Source organism: Xylocopa sonorina, chromosome 10 (assembly GCF_050948175.1).
Source record: "Xylocopa sonorina isolate GNS202 chromosome 10, iyXylSono1_principal, whole genome shotgun sequence".
Lineage (NCBI taxonomy): Eukaryota > Metazoa > Arthropoda > Insecta > Hymenoptera > Apidae > Xylocopa > Xylocopa sonorina.
In genome coordinates, this window is record NC_135202.1 from 10,721,533 (window position 1) to 10,739,314 (window position 17,782).

At 45.9% G+C, this 17,782-nt stretch overlaps 5 protein-coding genes across 5 annotated transcripts in view; 2 read left to right on the plus strand and 3 right to left on the minus strand.

Annotated features, from left to right (window-relative positions):
• LOC143428512 (homeodomain-only protein) overlaps positions 1 to 17,782 on the plus strand; it is a 123,659-nt gene that overhangs the window by 54,849 nt on the left and 51,028 nt on the right. The window lies entirely within an intron of this gene.
• LOC143428646 (uncharacterized) lies at positions 299 to 9,475 on the minus strand. The gene is made up of 11 exons (XM_076903687.1): positions 9,096 to 9,475; positions 8,914 to 9,010; positions 8,543 to 8,844; positions 8,389 to 8,483; positions 8,029 to 8,318; positions 1,485 to 1,708; positions 1,299 to 1,395; positions 1,068 to 1,224; positions 850 to 970; positions 677 to 771; positions 299 to 610 (listed from the first exon to the last, which is right to left on the minus strand). The coding sequence occupies exons 1-11, from the start codon at positions 9,286 to 9,288 to the stop codon at positions 299 to 301; spliced, it is 1,983 nt and encodes a 660-aa protein (XP_076759802.1). The 5' UTR covers positions 9,289 to 9,475.
• On the minus strand, positions 3,089 to 6,551 carry LOC143428659 (protein Skeletor, isoforms B/C-like). The gene is made up of 13 exons (XM_076903705.1): positions 6,212 to 6,551; positions 5,697 to 5,916; positions 5,505 to 5,613; positions 5,203 to 5,441; positions 4,971 to 5,139; positions 4,780 to 4,891; positions 4,581 to 4,717; positions 4,365 to 4,500; positions 4,101 to 4,290; positions 3,935 to 4,035; positions 3,611 to 3,865; positions 3,440 to 3,547; positions 3,089 to 3,384 (listed from the first exon to the last, which is right to left on the minus strand). Exons 1-13 carry the CDS (start codon positions 6,285 to 6,287, stop codon positions 3,197 to 3,199), a joined length of 2,040 nt encoding a protein of 679 aa, XP_076759820.1. The 5' UTR covers positions 6,288 to 6,551; the 3' UTR covers positions 3,089 to 3,196.
• LOC143428661 (uncharacterized) lies at positions 6,960 to 8,245 on the plus strand. The gene is made up of 5 exons (XM_076903707.1): positions 6,960 to 6,993; positions 7,059 to 7,134; positions 7,200 to 7,439; positions 7,513 to 7,640; positions 7,744 to 8,245. The coding sequence occupies exons 1-5, from the start codon at positions 6,960 to 6,962 to the stop codon at positions 8,001 to 8,003; spliced, it is 738 nt and encodes a 245-aa protein (XP_076759822.1). The 3' UTR covers positions 8,004 to 8,245.
• Positions 10,613 to 16,140, minus strand: LOC143427867 (uncharacterized). The gene is made up of 3 exons (XM_076902354.1): positions 11,374 to 16,140; positions 11,122 to 11,296; positions 10,613 to 11,039 (listed from the first exon to the last, which is right to left on the minus strand). Exons 1-3 carry the CDS (start codon positions 15,655 to 15,657, stop codon positions 10,816 to 10,818), a joined length of 4,683 nt encoding a protein of 1,560 aa, XP_076758469.1. The 5' UTR covers positions 15,658 to 16,140; the 3' UTR covers positions 10,613 to 10,815.

Here is a 17,782-nt window from a genome sequence, read left to right on the forward strand (position 1 = left end):
AACCAATTCAACCTTCATTCTACTCGAAAATCTGTTACTCTAATTGTTCTGTGTTCCTGTTTTGTGAGAAGCACAAACTCGACCAAGTGGCAAGCAGAACCTTCTGACGACTACAAAGTTGCAAGCGTCTTGACTAATCCGTAAACGATATCAATGTACATCGAATTAATGAGAAGTTTATTCTTCCAGTGGTACAATTTTCTTAACAACAAATGCGATATATACATTGGCAATGGTGCAACAAGATCAAGGAATAGGATTAAGATCCAAGTTTGAAATGCTTGGAACATTGTTGACCTTATTCTTCGTCGTACATAGCTATTTCCTTGTTGTAATCGAGGTCGCTTCCACGTAAATTCTTCTCGGTCCACTCATCGAACATTTGTGACAGCTCCTCGGACATGTAGTTTCTCCAGTCGCCAATTTTACCCTTTCGTATGAATTTCTGATCTTCCGGTATATCGTTCCGCGGCATTAGCTGTTCTAGGTTAATGGCGGGATTGGTTGCCATCTTTGAAAACTTCAAATGCTCGCTGAGACCGGCGACTTGTTCGTCCGTCACGGTTTTGTTCATAAACTTGGCCGTTCTTCTGATCACTCCCTCTTGATCCTAAAACATTGTCGTTCGTGATACTGCGCCTGACACGATCAGAGTATCGAAGACTGTTTATTTCACCTGTTTCATTTCCTCGTATCTTAAGAACAACACGTTCTCTTGGTCCCTGATCGCCCAAAAGTTCAACACGTGCTTCCAAAACGGACCCATCGGTGCTTGAAGCGCAAGTATAACGTTTTTAACGCAAGTACGCGAATAATTTCGATAAAACGTGTCTATTTAAATAACGCTACCGTGATCCTCCGAAAACAGTCTCGCAAACTCTTCGAAGCTTCCCGTTATATTGTGAAACGTCCGACAGTAATGATAAAAGCTGACGCACGTGTCCTTTGGGTTCCTGGCAATGTAAATAATCTGAAACAGCGCGACGTACAACATTATATCTGCCCCTTCGTCCTTATACGAGACGCGATATCGCAGTCGTCGATCGTGCATGCAGAACGACAGGTACTTTCGGCTTCTTCTGATGGATTTGCTGCGGCAGCAGTTCCAGAGGAAGATGAGACTTTATGTATCTGATCCGTGGCATCTTTATAACGTTCTCGACCGAGTCACCCAATTTCGCGAACCACTCCACGTAGTCCCCCGTGACCATCAACGTCGAGGCCCTAAACGAATTAGAGGAATCTAACTTTTGCAATCCTACGGATGCTCCTCGCTAAGATCACGCACTGAAACTTACTCGAGCAATGGATTACGTACGACTAATAATGTTCGTGCAGTCTCGTAGTCGAAATTGTTTCCGATACACCATACCATCTCCTGTGCCCAATGGCTACCTGTGATTAGCGAGAGAGGAAACAAAAATTGAGAAGAGTTGCAGGGATTTTAATTCTCGATTTCGATTTCAGTTGAGAGGAGAGATTACCAGTCCGCGGATAGGACACCAGCCACACGTCGTCCTCGTAGACCTCCATGTCCCGAATTTTCGTCCCGTAGAACACGAAGTTGGGCGGCAGCAAACAGTGGCCCGGTTGCACTCTTAAGAAGCTGGTCTTCACACCGAACATCTTGTCCAACCTTCCGCCCACGTCGCCCTCGATCGTGGTGAAGGTAAGTGGTTTCTTCTCCACTGCGAAACATCGTACATGTCTGAATTCATTTAAAGTCGAGGGTAACAATCGATCGGAACTCATCCGAGCGATAACTCACTTGATATGCGACTATGATGACTTGAAACGAGACAGGGATCAGAGATGCTCGCGCGTCCACAGTCTGCAACGAAATGGGAATGCCCACGAGTTTATCGGCATCTCTTCACTGCATTCGCAGTCTACTTTTTTTTCTCTCGTTCGGTTAAAACAACTTTCGATTCGCATACACTTCCGCGTAAAAAAGAAGAAACGTACATTCGCGACCTGGTTAATATATGTATCAACGGGCGGAGAACGTGTCTCAGACGCGGCAGCGAAAAAGAAATTTCTTTTATCGCTGCGTAAACAATATTTTATCTTTTTTTTTCTTTTCTTTTTTTTCTAAATAAAAAGCCAATGCCAATCTCGTTTTACGCAAGACGTACATCTCAATGATTCCGTAATACACGATTAGTCGTAAGAGTTCAAGCGTAATATTAGAATCAATCATCCGAATGATATGGACGTTATTAACTTTCTCGTTTGTCAGAGATTTCACTTTCAGTGAAAGTCGGTGCATTCTAACCGAATGTACCGGTACGCGCCACGTGCTGCACTTACATCTGATGTGATATCATGACGCTTGACCTAAATATATATTATGCTAAGTCCTAGAAAGAGACAGGTACAAGCTTTCTTCGCCATGGTTTTATTTAACGTCTATTATATAGGCGAGACGGATTTAAAATCGAGTCGAATTTCATTCACGCGATTCAGACTTTAGTCGGGCGTTTCTTCTCAATTTATGGTTCACCGATTTAATGGCGGTCGCTCGAGACGCGCAAAAATTTTAGCGACGCATTTCCATCGTTCTCTTAGCCTTCGAACATTTTTTACGTTCGCTTTCTCTCGAATAAGACGAAACGACCAGCTCGATTTTTACCGTTTTCAACTGAAACAGTGCATTCCATTCCATTAGTTCCATTGATGTAATGAATGATAAAAAATGACGATGGGGAAGAAATTGCGTGAAATTTTTTTCTAAGAACGTTGCAACGTTAGCTTTCTCTTCAATATATTTCGCATATAACGGAAACATCAACTTCTGTCATTCTACAAGACGTTTCGGATTGACGTAACTGATTTTTTATGTCCGGTATATTAATTACACGAACCCGATTTCTTTTTTCGATCTAAAACGCGGAAGAGATTGATTACACGCGGTCGTCGAAGATGGAAGGATGCTACTGGATCGATTTTGATGTAAGGTTAAATGTTATTTATTAATTAAACAAATTACAAAATATTATATACTTAACGCAACTTAAGTTTCACGTGCAAGCCCGATCTCTCTCTTTCTCTGAGTTTAATGCACTAATTAAATAGAGACTGAAAACGTTCCGTCATTAACGAATTCTTTCTTCTCGATCCGTGCACTCGTGGAGTTAGTCAGTTCATGCTTGCATAGGAAGAAGGTATGACTAATTTTAGCAGTTTATATCTATTTTTATAACAAACGAAAAAACACAGCCGTTATCCCGGTGAGTAACGATAGCCGATAAGTAACAGCAACGTTTCTCGCGTAAGCATCCACCACGTGTATCTTCCAGCCCATATTCGCATGGGTAAATGAGTTGTAGTAAACGACATCGGGCCACGTAGCGTTGGGTGTAACTTCCAGAATTCCAGCATCCCCTATAAAGGAATCGATCAGATCGTTCTCAGAAAAGAATTTAATCCGTCGCCTTACCTGGTTCGCACGTGCTCACTAACGATCTGTTGAACTGTCTGAACGTAGCGAAGTCATCGTCCAACCTTCTATCTCGATCGTTGTGCTTGCTCAAGCAGAGAGGACCAACTAGAAGAATGAACTCGTTCGTTACCAAATCCCTGGACAAATGCATCGAGATGGTTGACAAACCTGCGGTTGGTCTCGGTTGCCCCCTTCTGGTGAACTCGACACCAGCCAGGACTCTGATCTTGCTTTGCGCCGCGTCGCTGAGTTTATCGTATCCACCGTGCGGCTCATTAGTTATAATCAAAGGATGATACAAGTTCGGGCTGTGAGGATTGTTACCCCCGTGAACGCGGAAGTTGTAAGTCAATCCTCGACGCAGGTACAATTCAGGCACCAATTGGCCCTCGATGTACCATGCCAGACCGGTAGACGTTTGTCCTGCGAACGATGCAAGTTACTAGACTGTCAGTTACACGATATCGATGTTCTCAGACTACTTTGTCGAACCTGTGATCCCTTGGTAGCCCTTCTTGCCTCCGGACGGGCCGATCGTAGCTCTGAACGTTCGTATGCTTCGATCGAAGATCTCTGCCTTCTCCCAGGGTTCCCTAGAATAGCATCATTCGCGATTTACGAATTTACCATCGTATATATTATAGGTAAATCTGCTTACATTAACTTTGCGTTGTCCTCCGTGAAATCCATGCACGTGTTCTCGGGTTCCTTTCGAGCTAATTCGAACTTCAGATCGCTTTTAGGGTACACATCGTGGAAGCTTGGCTCTTTATTGTCGTCCAATTGTCCTAGAGCCCATACCACGTACACCGGTCGATCCGTTGGGTATTCTTTATCTCCTGGATCGGCTGTAAAATAAAGTGGTTCCTGCAATTCCCCCCTTCTATTCGTTTCTCTTCTAAATTCAACTGCATTAACTTACACGAGATAAGAGTGCGTCTGTAAGTTATGATATTGATCCCATCCTCTCTCGCTGCGGTGTACAGTTGATTATTTTCTTGCCCGCCGAACAGTTCGTCCTTACAGACTCCCTTGTACTGACCAAGAACTTTTCCACACTGTTACGCCAAATAAAAATGGAATTATTATTCTCGTCTCAAAACTTCAGCCACATAACGTTCCCTTGGTATTTACGTACCGGCGCCTTCGCTGTGATATTGTAGTCCACGGTGTAACCTCTGGTACCATCGATATAGGCCACCACCACGTCCGCTCCTTCCATTTCGCTGGACGTTTCGGAACCGGAGAGACCAAAAGCCATGTACTCGTCTTCCCCTGCAGAGAATCATCGTTACGAGCGACGGAAATTTATCAGAGAGTCCACGAACGATACTCACTGACTTGACCGGCTAATTGGACGGTGATCTGCGGACCAAAGATCTCCCAGCCGACTTGAAACCGTTTGTGGAGTTGAACGCAGTTGGGCAGAGGCTGCGAGTGCTTGATCACCTGTACTTTGATGGATCGATCAGTGGTACTCTCGGTTCTGACCGCGCGAGCGGGATGCAAGATCGAAAGAATCTCTTACTTTTACCAACGACGGCGGCACGTTCAGTCCATCAGGTATTATCACGGAGCCGTAGTTCGATTTGGTCTTCACGTCAAAGATGCTCAGCCAGTCGATGCTGAAGACCGTCATGTCTCCGGGCAATTGAATAATCACGTCCTCGCCGTTATAGGCATGAATTGGTTCAAGGCTGCCAGCAGACGGAATATTAATCGTAATCTGTTCGCCACAGACGCTTTCGCGAGTTACTTACTAGCCGTACTCGTCGGGAACTTTGGTCCCTTTGCTGGAAGGCTGAGGACCGACTCCCACCCAGAAGTAGGTGTCCGTCCCTTGTCCATCGTACACGAACTCTGGTATTTTGATGGTCTTCGAGTCTAAGATCACTATGGACTCGGAAGACACACCGTGCGATCGTTTCGTCAATTGTGAGATCTTCTGCGGTGCTGGTGGATCGAATTCCTCGGGAATGTACACGTCGCCGAACGTGTTCTGAACGGGGATATCTTCTGAATTAAAATGACGAGAGTTTGCCATAATAATAGTGTACAATACCTGGCTGCTCAAGTCGTAAACGGCGAACCATTTGATGTCCCTTATTTTCTTCTTATCCGGCAGGGTAAGGGTGAAGTCCTTGTTCAAGTAACGATCGAGGACGTTCGTTCTGGAACGTACGATAATTTCGAATCGCTTTTAAAAGAGAATTTCGACGGTGGAATTGTTCTATCTGTACGTAATTGTACCGACTTGCCCCATTCGTCCGGGACGATGAAACCTTGAGGGCCAGGACGGTTCGACGCGCCAGCCCAGAAGAAGGTGTCGACCCCATTACCGTCGTAGCTGAACGAAGTCAGCAGTAACGTGTACTCGTCGACCACGTAAACGTCACCGGATACTTGATGGTGATACGAGTTCAGCTTCCCGAGGTATTTGCCCCTGTACTCCTCGTTGTCCACCTGGTCGTAACCTGTCGATTTAATTTCGTCGTGAATCACGCTCCGATTGAAAACGTTACCAACAAGTCGCGGAGGAAGTTCTTCGTTCCGTATCACGGCCACGAGAGAAAACTGGTAAAGAGGAATGTTGGGAGCATTCTGATCAGAGAACCACGTCCACGGGAACGGGGACACTTTGTGAAACATTTCGGAGGTTCTCTAAAATCGTAGAAAATTAGAAAATTTCTACGCTGAAAGTAGTTCTATGCGGCGAGTGGTTCACAGAATGTACGACGATCTCTCCGCGCAGGAGATAATAGAACGTACCGTGGACAGAAAACAGCACGCATGTCAAAGCCGTCACGAGAGCACGCGTTATCCACCACCTCGTAACATCTGCCATCACTTCATCTTCCTCTGGATGACGTAAACGTCTCACTGTTCGCCTCACAGCACTCTAAACTTGAATTCGATCACTGCCAAGGTCCGCGAAGAAGCAGAGGCTCCGCAGCGACGGGACAAAAAGGCGAAAGGCACGCCAGCCACCGTAATGGACGCGGTTCCAGCTTGTTCTGGGCACCGTCTCTAGAAAGTAGACTTGGACTGGCGCGAGCGGTCGGTGCACCGCTCTCCGGCCACCTTGGCTCGCGGTTCCCGCCTCGAAGAGAAAGTATGCGTTGTTCCCGTGGTGCCTCGTACGCGGTTCGGTGTCCACGAACCGCTTACGGGTTCTGGCAACGTGACCAGTCGGAGGGACAATATCACCGGGTCCCTTCCGGTGCTGGTTGAAATGGAATGCGCGCTGGGAAGGGAAAATAAAGAAGTCGACGGGTGACTAAAGGCGGATCATTCGACGGGATCGCTCTGTGTTCGCCTCTTAAATGCCTGCTCGATGACTGGGGATGGAAAAAACGGAGGAAGTCGGTTTCGAAATAACTCGACGTATTATCGTACAAGTATTCGTACGACGTTTACGAATAACAGGTGCGATGTTTGATCGATTTAGAGCAGGCGCACGAGTAATTAAGTAAATAGTTGTGTCAGGAAAATGGCGCAACGTTTTATCACGCCGTTAATGCTGGACACGAAATATAATTGCGAGGGAAACGGTAAGACAACGGCGTCGTAAAATGAATATTAATTATCCATGGTGATGAATTGCACGTATCCGTAGATTCGGTCGAGGAACAATTCATGTGGCTGGTCAGGTTCGCCAGTGTAAAAAAGATTAGAGATTTTTTCATCAAGATGTAGGTATACGCAGACTAACGTATGTGCCTTTTGAGCGCTGTAATAATTTTGGCTATGATCGTAGCTCGTCGATAGAGCTACATTATCCCACGCCAAATTTGAAAACACCTTTGACGTCGGCCATCGATCGTGGCGATCCGCAAATCTTGTCGCTTTTGCTGGAAAAAAATTCCACAAATATGGACGAAACCACCACTCAACCCTGGCGTAGAACAGCCCTTATGTACGCGTCCTACGTATCAAGGAATCCAGAGATGCTGCGAACTCTTCTGAAGAAGGGTGCAGACGATCGAAAAGTGGATATGTAAGACGCACGATTATTGACGCGACAGTTTAAGTACACTCCCGGTTAATATATAAAGAAATTGCATTCGCAGCAGGGGTTGGACGTGTCTTCAATACGCGATCGTAGGCGAACGACCGAGGAACGTGGAGTTTCTTTTGGATTCGGGCAGTCCCATAGATCAGAAAGATTCGCGAGGACAAACACCGCTTATGGTTTCAGGTAAGAAGATTCTGGGATCCAAGAAGGAATCTTTAGTCAATTTAAAAATCGCAATTAGAGAACGAAAGATAGGCTGGGCATTTATTGAGACTTGTTCATCCAGTGTATCGTTCGAATTTGGATATTCTTTCGCTTTTGCTGGATCGCGGGGCCGATATTCACGCACGAGACAACGCTGGCCTCACCGCTCTTCAAATAGCAATTTTATGGAGGAAGAGAGACGCAGCGATCGTTTTGATCGAAAGAGGAAGCGACACGAGCGTGGTTACACCGTTGACCAACGCCTCGATCGGTGAACTCTGCAAAACCTGTATGCCGAACGTTCTACGATGCCTCGAGCCGAGAGTAAAGGGACTATTGTGAAAATTCATTTCGCAACGATGATCAGAAGAAGAGACCTGCCGACGAGAACTTCTCCTTCGTCAGCCTGTCGAACCGTTCGATCACGCTTTCCGACATTTCTTCTTTCCACTGGTCGACTTTACCGCTTCGAATAAATTCGCCATTGACGTGGATCGATTTTATTTGCTTGATCATGTTGATGTGCTCCTCGTAGTTCACAGCCGAGTTATATTTCATGTTACGGAAACTCAAGTGATGCATTAACGTTTCCATTTGATCGTCGGTCATAGTTTTGTCGAGGAACGCGGCCGACCTTTTTATCACCGCGGACAAATCCTGAATTTCGATGAAAAATTATTAGTACCTTCATGATCGTTCGAGATTTTCGATTACCTGAGCTACTTACAGACTTCATGTCCTCGTACTTCAAGAACAATAGATTAGGATCGTTCCTCCTCTCCCAAAAGTCGAGAACGTGGTCCCAATATGGCGCGAAACATACTACGAGAAAATGATCGGGATCAATCGATAATACCTAATTTTATCACACGTGCACGCACCTTTTTGGCCTAAGAAGAGACGACAGAACGTGTCGAAATCACCTCGATAAGCCTCCATGAACGTACAGTGGTGATAATACGAGACGCAGGTGTCTTTTGGGTTTCTGGCGACGTAAATGATTCTGGGTCTTTTCTCGCCTGTTCGAAGCTGCCGCGGAAGTAAAGCGAAAGGCAAATGGGTCTTGATGAATCTTGGACTCGCTTGATTTTTCGTGTAAGCCACGCTGTACAAGGCTGACTGAGGAAATTCAATTTCCGGATGACGTGGCACGAGGCTGGTGTAATCGAAGAGCACGGAATACCTAATTAAACGCACGACGTTCAATTTTCGTATTCCTCGAAGATATTAACGCCCATCTTCGTTAACTTACTCTAAAAACGGGAACCTTTCGGATAGGGGAACCTTCGCCCCTTCAAAGTCCAGGTCGTTCGCGATGCACCAGATCATTTCCTGGGTCCAAGTGGTTCCTGATTGCATCGTTTACGTCGATGTATTACACTTGTCGATTACCTCTCTGTCTCTGTCGCCGTGATAAAACTTAAAGAAACATACCAGTTTTAGGAAAACTGCAAATCCAAACGTCGTCGTCGCGGATTTCGAAATTCTCGATTTCCTGCGCCAATTCCTCGTATCTGTCTGGCAAACAAACATCCTGTACAGTGATGTAACTCCTACGAAATTCACTCGTAAATTGATCCCTCAGAATCTGATCCAAATCATCGTTGGCTTCGTTCTGAGCAGCCATCTTCTTCGTACGTTCTCTAAACTTATTACGCTATTTTCTTCTTTTGTAAAATTAAAAAAAAATAACGTGGGGCGCTTCGCTTCAACTATTTACTTGTAATGATCGTTTATCAAAGACGCAAGAACGGATTTCGCGAAGATGAACGAATACCGTGGCATCCGAGCCAGCGATTTAATCAATTCGAGAACCACAGTCTCAACGAGACACGTTCCTGGTTTCGAGAGAATATCGACTGCTTCGAAATCCGTAGATGTTCTTATATAGAGCGACTAGCAATTGGTATAAACGAGTTAATATTGTTGAGTCGTTTTTATTCCAGACTTTACTGGAACAAGGTTGCTGCCAATCTTTGCAGCTTTTTTTTCTAACAACGGTTCGCTCTTCTGGATCGTTCGTTCTTCGACTGGCCGAGTGCCAGCAATTTTCCAAACGGTGTAAAAAAAAGAATGTTCAATTAGACGAATTGCATGCATGCAAAATTCTGCGGCTAAAGAAAAACAAGTCGATCGTTTAACGATACCACGGACTTTTGCGTAGCTTTCGGCTTGGCAGCCAAGGACACCGGATGAACGATAAAAAATAGAATGTTTTAAGAGAAATCAGTTACGTTGCACACGTGAGGCTAGCATAAAAAGTTCCCCATCTTTTTTCTGGGTCGAGTAGATTATGCATACCGCAGGCCAGAGGATGAAAGAACAGAGAAACCGCGCAGCTGATGCATAGATCCACTTTATTTTTATTAACCAAATGAGTATAATATCGTCATACAAAAAGGTAAAATATTAGAAAATTCCAAGAGACTATATCATCCAAGTCTTACGAGTAACAAAGGATTGTGTACTGTGATTCAGGTACTAATAACTACTTTGATCGTCTTAAAGCATTTTAGTTCGCCACGGAGAAGCGGACTCGATACGATCGAACGTTCTCTCGGCGTGGCAAGTTCTCATTTTCCAAAACCAACGAGGCCACTCATTCTATGAGTGAAACGTTAAAATCTCGACGCCATAAAGTTCTCTTGTCTATCGTTTTACGTGTGAGGATGAAGATTACTCTTATTATTCTAATTATCATATCTGATCTAAAACGTACGTGCGTCGTTGTCTAAATATACTTTTCCGTATGAAAATATGTTGGCAAGACAAAGTTTCTTAGATTCCATATTAAATATCGTAAATTCTAGAGGCACAAGTTCGCAGAATAACGCGTTCCGATATCTTCATGCTTAAATGTACGCAACAGAAGTAGTTTGATCGTCGAAGTTCCTATTTCTTCGGTACGCGTATCGTGTCCCACACGAACACAGAACGGTATATCGTAAAATATCAACGCAACGTTACTTATGCATTCACGCGATATTCTAAATGAAAGTAACACGCAAGAGATTCTGAAAAAAACGAAAAGTCTTTAATGATACTTTAACCCGGAAAAGTGGAATACTTTGTACGTTCCTCTGTATTATCTATTTAATCGTCAGACCGCTAATTAACATTTAAGCTACGCACACGCAAAAACATTTCTCTAATATTACATATTCGATATAACGCTAACGCTCTGAGACAGATCTACTTGGCCCCTCAGCACCTTCTGCTGTAATTTCTTGCAAAAAATTTTCGCCATCAATTGATTACGTCGCGCCTCTTCTTGCTTCTCCTGCTGCCGCCGTTTCTGTCGCACCTCGTTCAAACGAAGGTACCGTCTTCGCAATCTCTCCCGCATTTCCTCGTTGCTCATCTTCTTCTGCGCAGAAACTACGTAAACAAGGAACGATGCGATTAGTAAAGGGGAATGTTTCAAGGGATAACTTTATGCAAATGCACACGAGATTCTTACCTGCGGGTTTAGAAGAAACTTTCGGTGATTTCACAACGTTCGACGTACTAGCCATCGCCAACAACTGTATTCGTTTCTCCTTCCGCAATTGTCGCAAATGACATATTTCCGACATGTACTGCCGACGCGTCTCAGCGTTGTTCACGAATTCCGCTTTATTCCTGGACAAATAATCCTGCGAATCATTTAGGAAATTAGTCATCGGGACTCCTCGCTGCTTCATCGATTAGGCTTACTTGTAAAGCTGCTTACTTGTAAAGTATTCTTCTGCGGTGAGTTCCTCCTCGAGCCAGCTTTCTTAATCATGTTACAAACACAGCCGTCTATTTTACCCTCGTTAACGATACGATTTGATAATGGCACTTTTAGCAACGCGCCCGAATTGTCGTTCCTCCGGTCGTTCTCCTTCGCGAACGACAATTCGTACGCGATCGCCTTCGGGTACGTTTGATAGCAATTACACCTCTTGACGCTTTGATAAGCCACGCCGCAGTGACGACAGTACTTGCAATTCCTGTCCGAGTCACCGGTCACGTTCGCCTCGTCCGCGTGATTTGGTTTGCCGCCGTTACAGGCTCTGCCGTGCAACGATTCCTCGCCATTACGCGCTCTATTATTACAGAAGCAATCTTTCTCGCAATCGCATTTTAGGTTTTTGCTTTGTACTTTGTACTGTGCAGTTTCGCCGGCCTCCCCTTTGGCCGTGCGATAAGGCCACGGTTGAGTCGCGCGGTTTTCCGGTTCCGCGCGGAAGTGTCGCGCTCCATTGTGCGACTGACCCTTCGAATGACAGCTGCAGAACGCTGGCGCGTTCTGCGCGTCCGGTTCCCGATTGTTCTCGCAGGTACAATCGTTCGAACATCCGCACAACTTGGCGCGATCGTTTTGATTCAAGCTCGATCCGTTGCTGCTCTGGCAATACTTTGAACTATATTTCATTGGTGCCCGTCCTTTCTTCGGTTGCTCGTTGTCGCTGGCGCACCCAATCGTGCAGCCGCACTCCTTCGAGGTCCCTTCCTCTCTCTCGCGCGCTTGGATCACCTTTCTCTGGCACTCGTTGCACTTGGGGACGTTATTAGTTTCCAACGCGACTACTTGCGCGCTGGTCGACTGACACCCTTTCGACGATACCCTCTTGCTCTCGCCTTTGCAATCGCAGTGCCTCGACTTGGAGGCATTTATTTGATTCTTGGCATCCTTCTGCTTCAACGGGCTGGTCTGGACTTCCTTGTTCACGCAGTGGTGAACCATCTCGGATGAGCTGGCGCTATTGCCGTTCGTTCGATCCGACGACGTCTGCGAACACGATGGACTCCCCTCCCGGAAGTTCTCCGTGTTCGCGTGCCCCCTCTGAGCGCTCGATCGATCCTTCTGATCCTGCAAGCATTGCATACAAGCGGTCAACACGTTTTGAACGGCGTGGTACTTCATGCATTGACTCGCTTGCTCGCTGCATTTGTAGCTATTTTGGAAGTGCATCGCGTTGTGAGCGGGACACTTGACGTAGTGCACGATCTCTGACTGTATCAAAGCGGGGATCGCAGACGTCTCACGCGGCACGGTCTGTACCCCGGTACTGACCAACTTCATCGTCGAGTTATGCATGTTCGAGGCGGAGACGATTTCACCGCCCGTCTTCGAATGGGCGCCAGTAACGTTCGTCGCTGTTTGCGCGCAGCTGTTCCGTTTCTTGATCTGTTGTATGATACTGTTAGACGATCCACTTGAAAGCTGACACGCTGCCAAGTTGCAGTGGGACGACCACGGCTCCTCCACTGAATTCGAACGCACGTCGGATTCGTCTCTCTGCTGATACTCCTCTTTGACCAGCGATCCCGCCGGTTTCGATTTCTGGTTCCCAGGTCTCGACTTCTTCGGGGACGCCCGTGGCCTCTCCGGTCTCCGCGGTTCCTCCAGCAGTTTCTTCAGGTTGCACAGGTGGCTGATCTCGTTCGTGATCCAAATCAACTGGTTCCTCTTCTCCATCTCTGCGTAGCTGACCAACTTCGAGTCCCCAGAGTCGGAGTTGCCGCATTTCTTCAGCTCGAACTGCCTCTCAGAAAATGTGGTGAGCAACCTCCAATCAGCCTGCTCCTCCGTGTTGCTCGAACAGACGGCCACTCTTCTGTTGTTCACAACCGCGTCCAATAGCATTCGATTGTGATCTGGTGGGGTGCTGTTTGTCGTTGTCGTCGTCGAGTCTCCTTGAGAGATCTTGCACCTTTCCTTCGCGCAGAATATGTCCTGCACCTTGTTCCCTTTGCGAGCTCGTTGAGGGAAGAAACACTCTGAGCTCTCGCTCTTATCGGTCACGGTGTTGCTGCTCCGAGGACAATCGTCCGATCTCAGGCCCATTCTTGCCTTGCGTCCATCAGTCTCCGTTCTGTCCGTATTTTTGTCCATTTTATCACTGCTGCTCTCCATGGCAATTTCCTTTGCGATGCCCCTGTTGTTCCTCGGTGGTTTCCCTCGCGCCGCTTCCTTCCGTGGATTCCAGTCGCCGGACGAGTCGCTGGTGTTCTGCTTCTTCGTCAGTGCTTGAAGTATCTCTCTCCCGTATACTTTGCTCCTGGCGTCGTCCGGGTTCCACGGTACGTTGTCCTCCAGGTTGTGCTCGATCTTGTCGTCCGTGTATCTAGCGGTGATCAGCCTCTTGACTACGTGATGTATCAGTCTTTTCTTCACCTCCTTGTCGCATTTGTTCGCGTCGACGAGACTCTTCAGAATGTTCACGCTTCGCTCGAGATCCCTCACCAGACTGTCCGAGTCCCCCCATAATTTCTCGTTAATACTGGAGCTCGTGTTGGGCAAAGTGGAACGCGACCTACCGGTCTCGGAAGACGATACGTGGCTACCGCTTCCATTTGGGACGTTCTCGTATACGTGACCAGGGAAATACTCGAAGCTGTTCGCTCTGCCCGTTACATTCTCCACGTCATCAGGGTGAGGCGTTTGCACGCCAGATCCGTTTCGCGATATTCCCGAACAACAATTGGGTCGCGGTTTAGCTTCCTTGCCGCGATCGTTCTCGTTAGCCTCCTCGCTCCTAGAACTCTGAACTTTGTAAGTGCCCTTCGGGGGGTTCTTCGAAGTCAACGTCGGCTCCCTTTGCAAACTAGTTCCTCTCTTTGGTAACGGCGGCTTCTCCTCCTCGAGAACCGAGACCTGAACGCCGACGGATTCCTGAGCGTAAACGTACAGACTGGTCTGTATAACTTTATCACATGTGGAGGGTTTATTTACAATGGTGGCGATCGAGGACGAGGAGTTGAAGATCAACGGCAACGCGGCTCTGTTCTTGTCGTTCGCGTACAAGTTCAACTCGCTCTGACTTCTTTTCAAGGATGATTTAGACGCCGGTATAACTAACGTGTTCATCGATGTACTCTTTTTTAGAGGCGACGTTGGAGGGTACACGTTTTCTTTGTTCGCGTTCTGTTTGATCGATATTTTCTTCACCTCGGTCGAGGATTTTGCAAAAGGTATCTTCGGTGTGAACGCTGATTTAGGAGTATCATGATTGGAGTCTACTTTCGAGTAGCGCGCGAATACATCTTGCTGTGAGAGATCTTTGGGAAGGGACCTCTCTTTTGATTTTATAACATTCCCCGCTATTATACCTGGTAGATGATTTTTCACGATTGGAGTGATCTCGATCTCGCTCTCTGATCCTGAAGCATTGCCCAGCAACGGAGTGGAGTTAGCATCAGGAGCCTTCGACGCGACCGAACCCTTTTGAACCCCTACAAGCTTTCCAGAAATTCCTGATTCTGTAGTGCCTTCGGGATCCAATCTTAGAGCAGCTGAACAACCTCTGGCTAGAGCCATACGTTCTATTGTACTTAATTTCTTGTCGCTGTGTTTACTGTTGGGTAATATATTAAAGTAACCAACGTCTGCTCCACTGTCCCACTCAAGCGGTTTGTGAGAAGCGATACTGGAGGTTGGAGAGGATATTTTTCTCTCAGCAGCCTCCGTTAATGTCTCCTGACATTCATTCTTCTCTTCTAAAATTGTCTCCGGCGTGACACGCTTCAAATCAGATGTAGGAGATTCAGGATTCGACAAAGGCTGAACGTATCTAGGCGAGGTTTCTGCGTTTGAGGACTGACCGATGAGCGGCGGTCTCACCCATCTTCTTCTTTCTCTGGGCACGTAGGACCTTAAATTGTACTCCTCCCCTATACAGTCCTGCCTGTTAGCCTCTGACCTCGGGCTCACTTCGTATATACTATAGTAACATTTAATCGCTTCTGGCGATGCGCTAGTCGTGGGCAAGGAAAAATACTGATCCAAGTGTGCATTCTGGGAATACTTGTGGTAATACTCCATTACCTGGGAGGAAAGAGTTTTGTTGGTCGTTCCCAGCTTGAGCTTTGGTTGCGTTGCTGCAGCTTGCAGTGAATGCCATGCCGTAGAGCTTGCTGCACAGGTCGAACGGTCAACCTTTCGCGTTTCCCTTACGCGCGGGAGATCTTCTGAAGGTTCGAAATCTCTCAGACGACCCTCGCGATTCGACGCAGAGTCATACTCCATAATCACTAGCTATACGCGCCTCGTCATCTCTCGGTCAGGGTTTGATGCACTGTCACATTTTAACGACAAACGTCTGCCTCGAGGGAAGTCGTTCGTAAATGATAGGGACGCTGGTCATGCTGCTTTCAATTTGAAAAGCAAATGCTCTTCGAGAGGTACGATACAGGATGGAGGTTAGGACGCTATTGTAAACGAGCTCGATTACGAGGCCGACCTAGTTCTCTCGATGTAACAAACTCTCTAATATAGAATATTCGAACGACGCCGTGTCAGAATGAATAACTGCGATACTTGTCACGATGTACTTTCCTCGCGCAGCCTTTCGATATTTAACAAACTTCTGTTACACAAAAAGCTTCGGTTATTGTTTACATTTCCGTGAAAAACTCAACCGTAAATTAGCGGTGAATATTGCACGGCACAATCACGCCAGAGGGTGCACCACGCTCGCATCGTCGATCCCATTATTCGTCCGGTTTGCGCCAATTGTCGAGACCCGTTTCAATTACCGATCGCGCGCTGCATGAGTACTCGGTGTGAAGTCAGAGCCCGCCTTCGTTCAACAGGAACCACGCGGAGAGGAATTCGAATTCGCAACGTGGCCGTGCCCGTATAACCTTCTCACAAATGCAGCGACAGAACGATCGCGAGGCCTCCGCTAAGAGCACACGGGCAAGATGCAGAAGTGCAGAATCTGTGGCAGTGCGGATTTCTACAAGGAAGCCGGTTACTTTTTCTGTCAAACATGTCAAACTCAGAACGAGGTATGTGCCACGCGACTGTGCGACGTATTTTTTCGATAATTCTTAACAATCGCTAAATACTTGTGTCGCGTGTGCGTAGGATATGAGAGAGGAGGTGCTCGAATTACGAGTAGATAATACAACGAGGTTACGAAAAACCAGGATCAAACAGTTGAAGTCGGATATATCAGGTTAGTCACTGTTCCTTCTACAAGGTGATTCGCTACTCATGTGACAAATTTTTACAACTGATACTAGACCGTAAATTTTTTATTTCCTTCATTGATGATTTAATTGCCAGGTGAAGAACTAGGATGGACCTCGTGGGAGTTGTATAATTTTGTTTTAATTGGCTTGACGGACGAACTCATAGAACTTGGAGTTCCTGCCGATATAAAGTTCACAATATTGCAGCTGTGGGCAACGTATCTGGGCAAGATCGAGGTGGCGTTTATCTCAACGAAAAAGAGAAGCTTGCCAAAATTGGCTAGAAGATACAAGAGAAGGTATATCGAAATTTTAATGTTTTATTCGTTCGTACATTCGGATACATTGATGTTTAATTTAATAGGGATGCAGAAATTATTTATGGCAAGGTACAATCACAGAAAATGTACAAAAAGAGGAAAAGAAGTGGAAGCAGCACAAATACTTCTGTTATATCGGGTGGTCCTAGCGAGGGTAGTAGCTCTATGAGAGAATTAAATAAGCACAAGGTACATTTTATGACATACTTGAACAAAGATCGATGTTTTTAAAATCATTCTTTACATGTACTAAATTTATCTTTAGAGGCTGTTAATAACCGCAGATTATGATAGATACCTTCAATCTCAAGGTAGTTCTGATGGTCTTAGCATGTTTAGTCAAAGTGCGTATAGTGTTCAGTCTAGCTCTGTGAAATCTTCAGATAATGAGGGAAAGTAAGTATAGGGCTTTGTTTAAGTAAAATGAGTTGTCGTGTATATTATCATGTCTCTTATGTAATTTAATTTATTCAGGGTACACTTTAGCTCTCATGCTAAAGAGGAAGCAAGAAAAATTAAAAGATTGTCTAAACATATACGTAGATCCGAGAGAGTACGCTACAGAGCAAAGCACATAACTACCCAATATAAAATTGGACCGCATTTAATTACACCTATGCGACTATGGGCAATTATATACCTAGCTTTAAGGGTACACAATCAACCTATACAATTAGGAGATATGTTAAGGTACATAGCAGGCGCGTCTCTTATTTAATTCTTTTCTGTCTTTGCCTCTGTAATCTTATTCATAAAAATATTCCTTTCCAGATACGGAAGAGAAGGGCATTTATCTTACTATAAACTGGATCATTTATTACCGCCAGAAATAAATTTAACGGCAAAAGAGAGAAG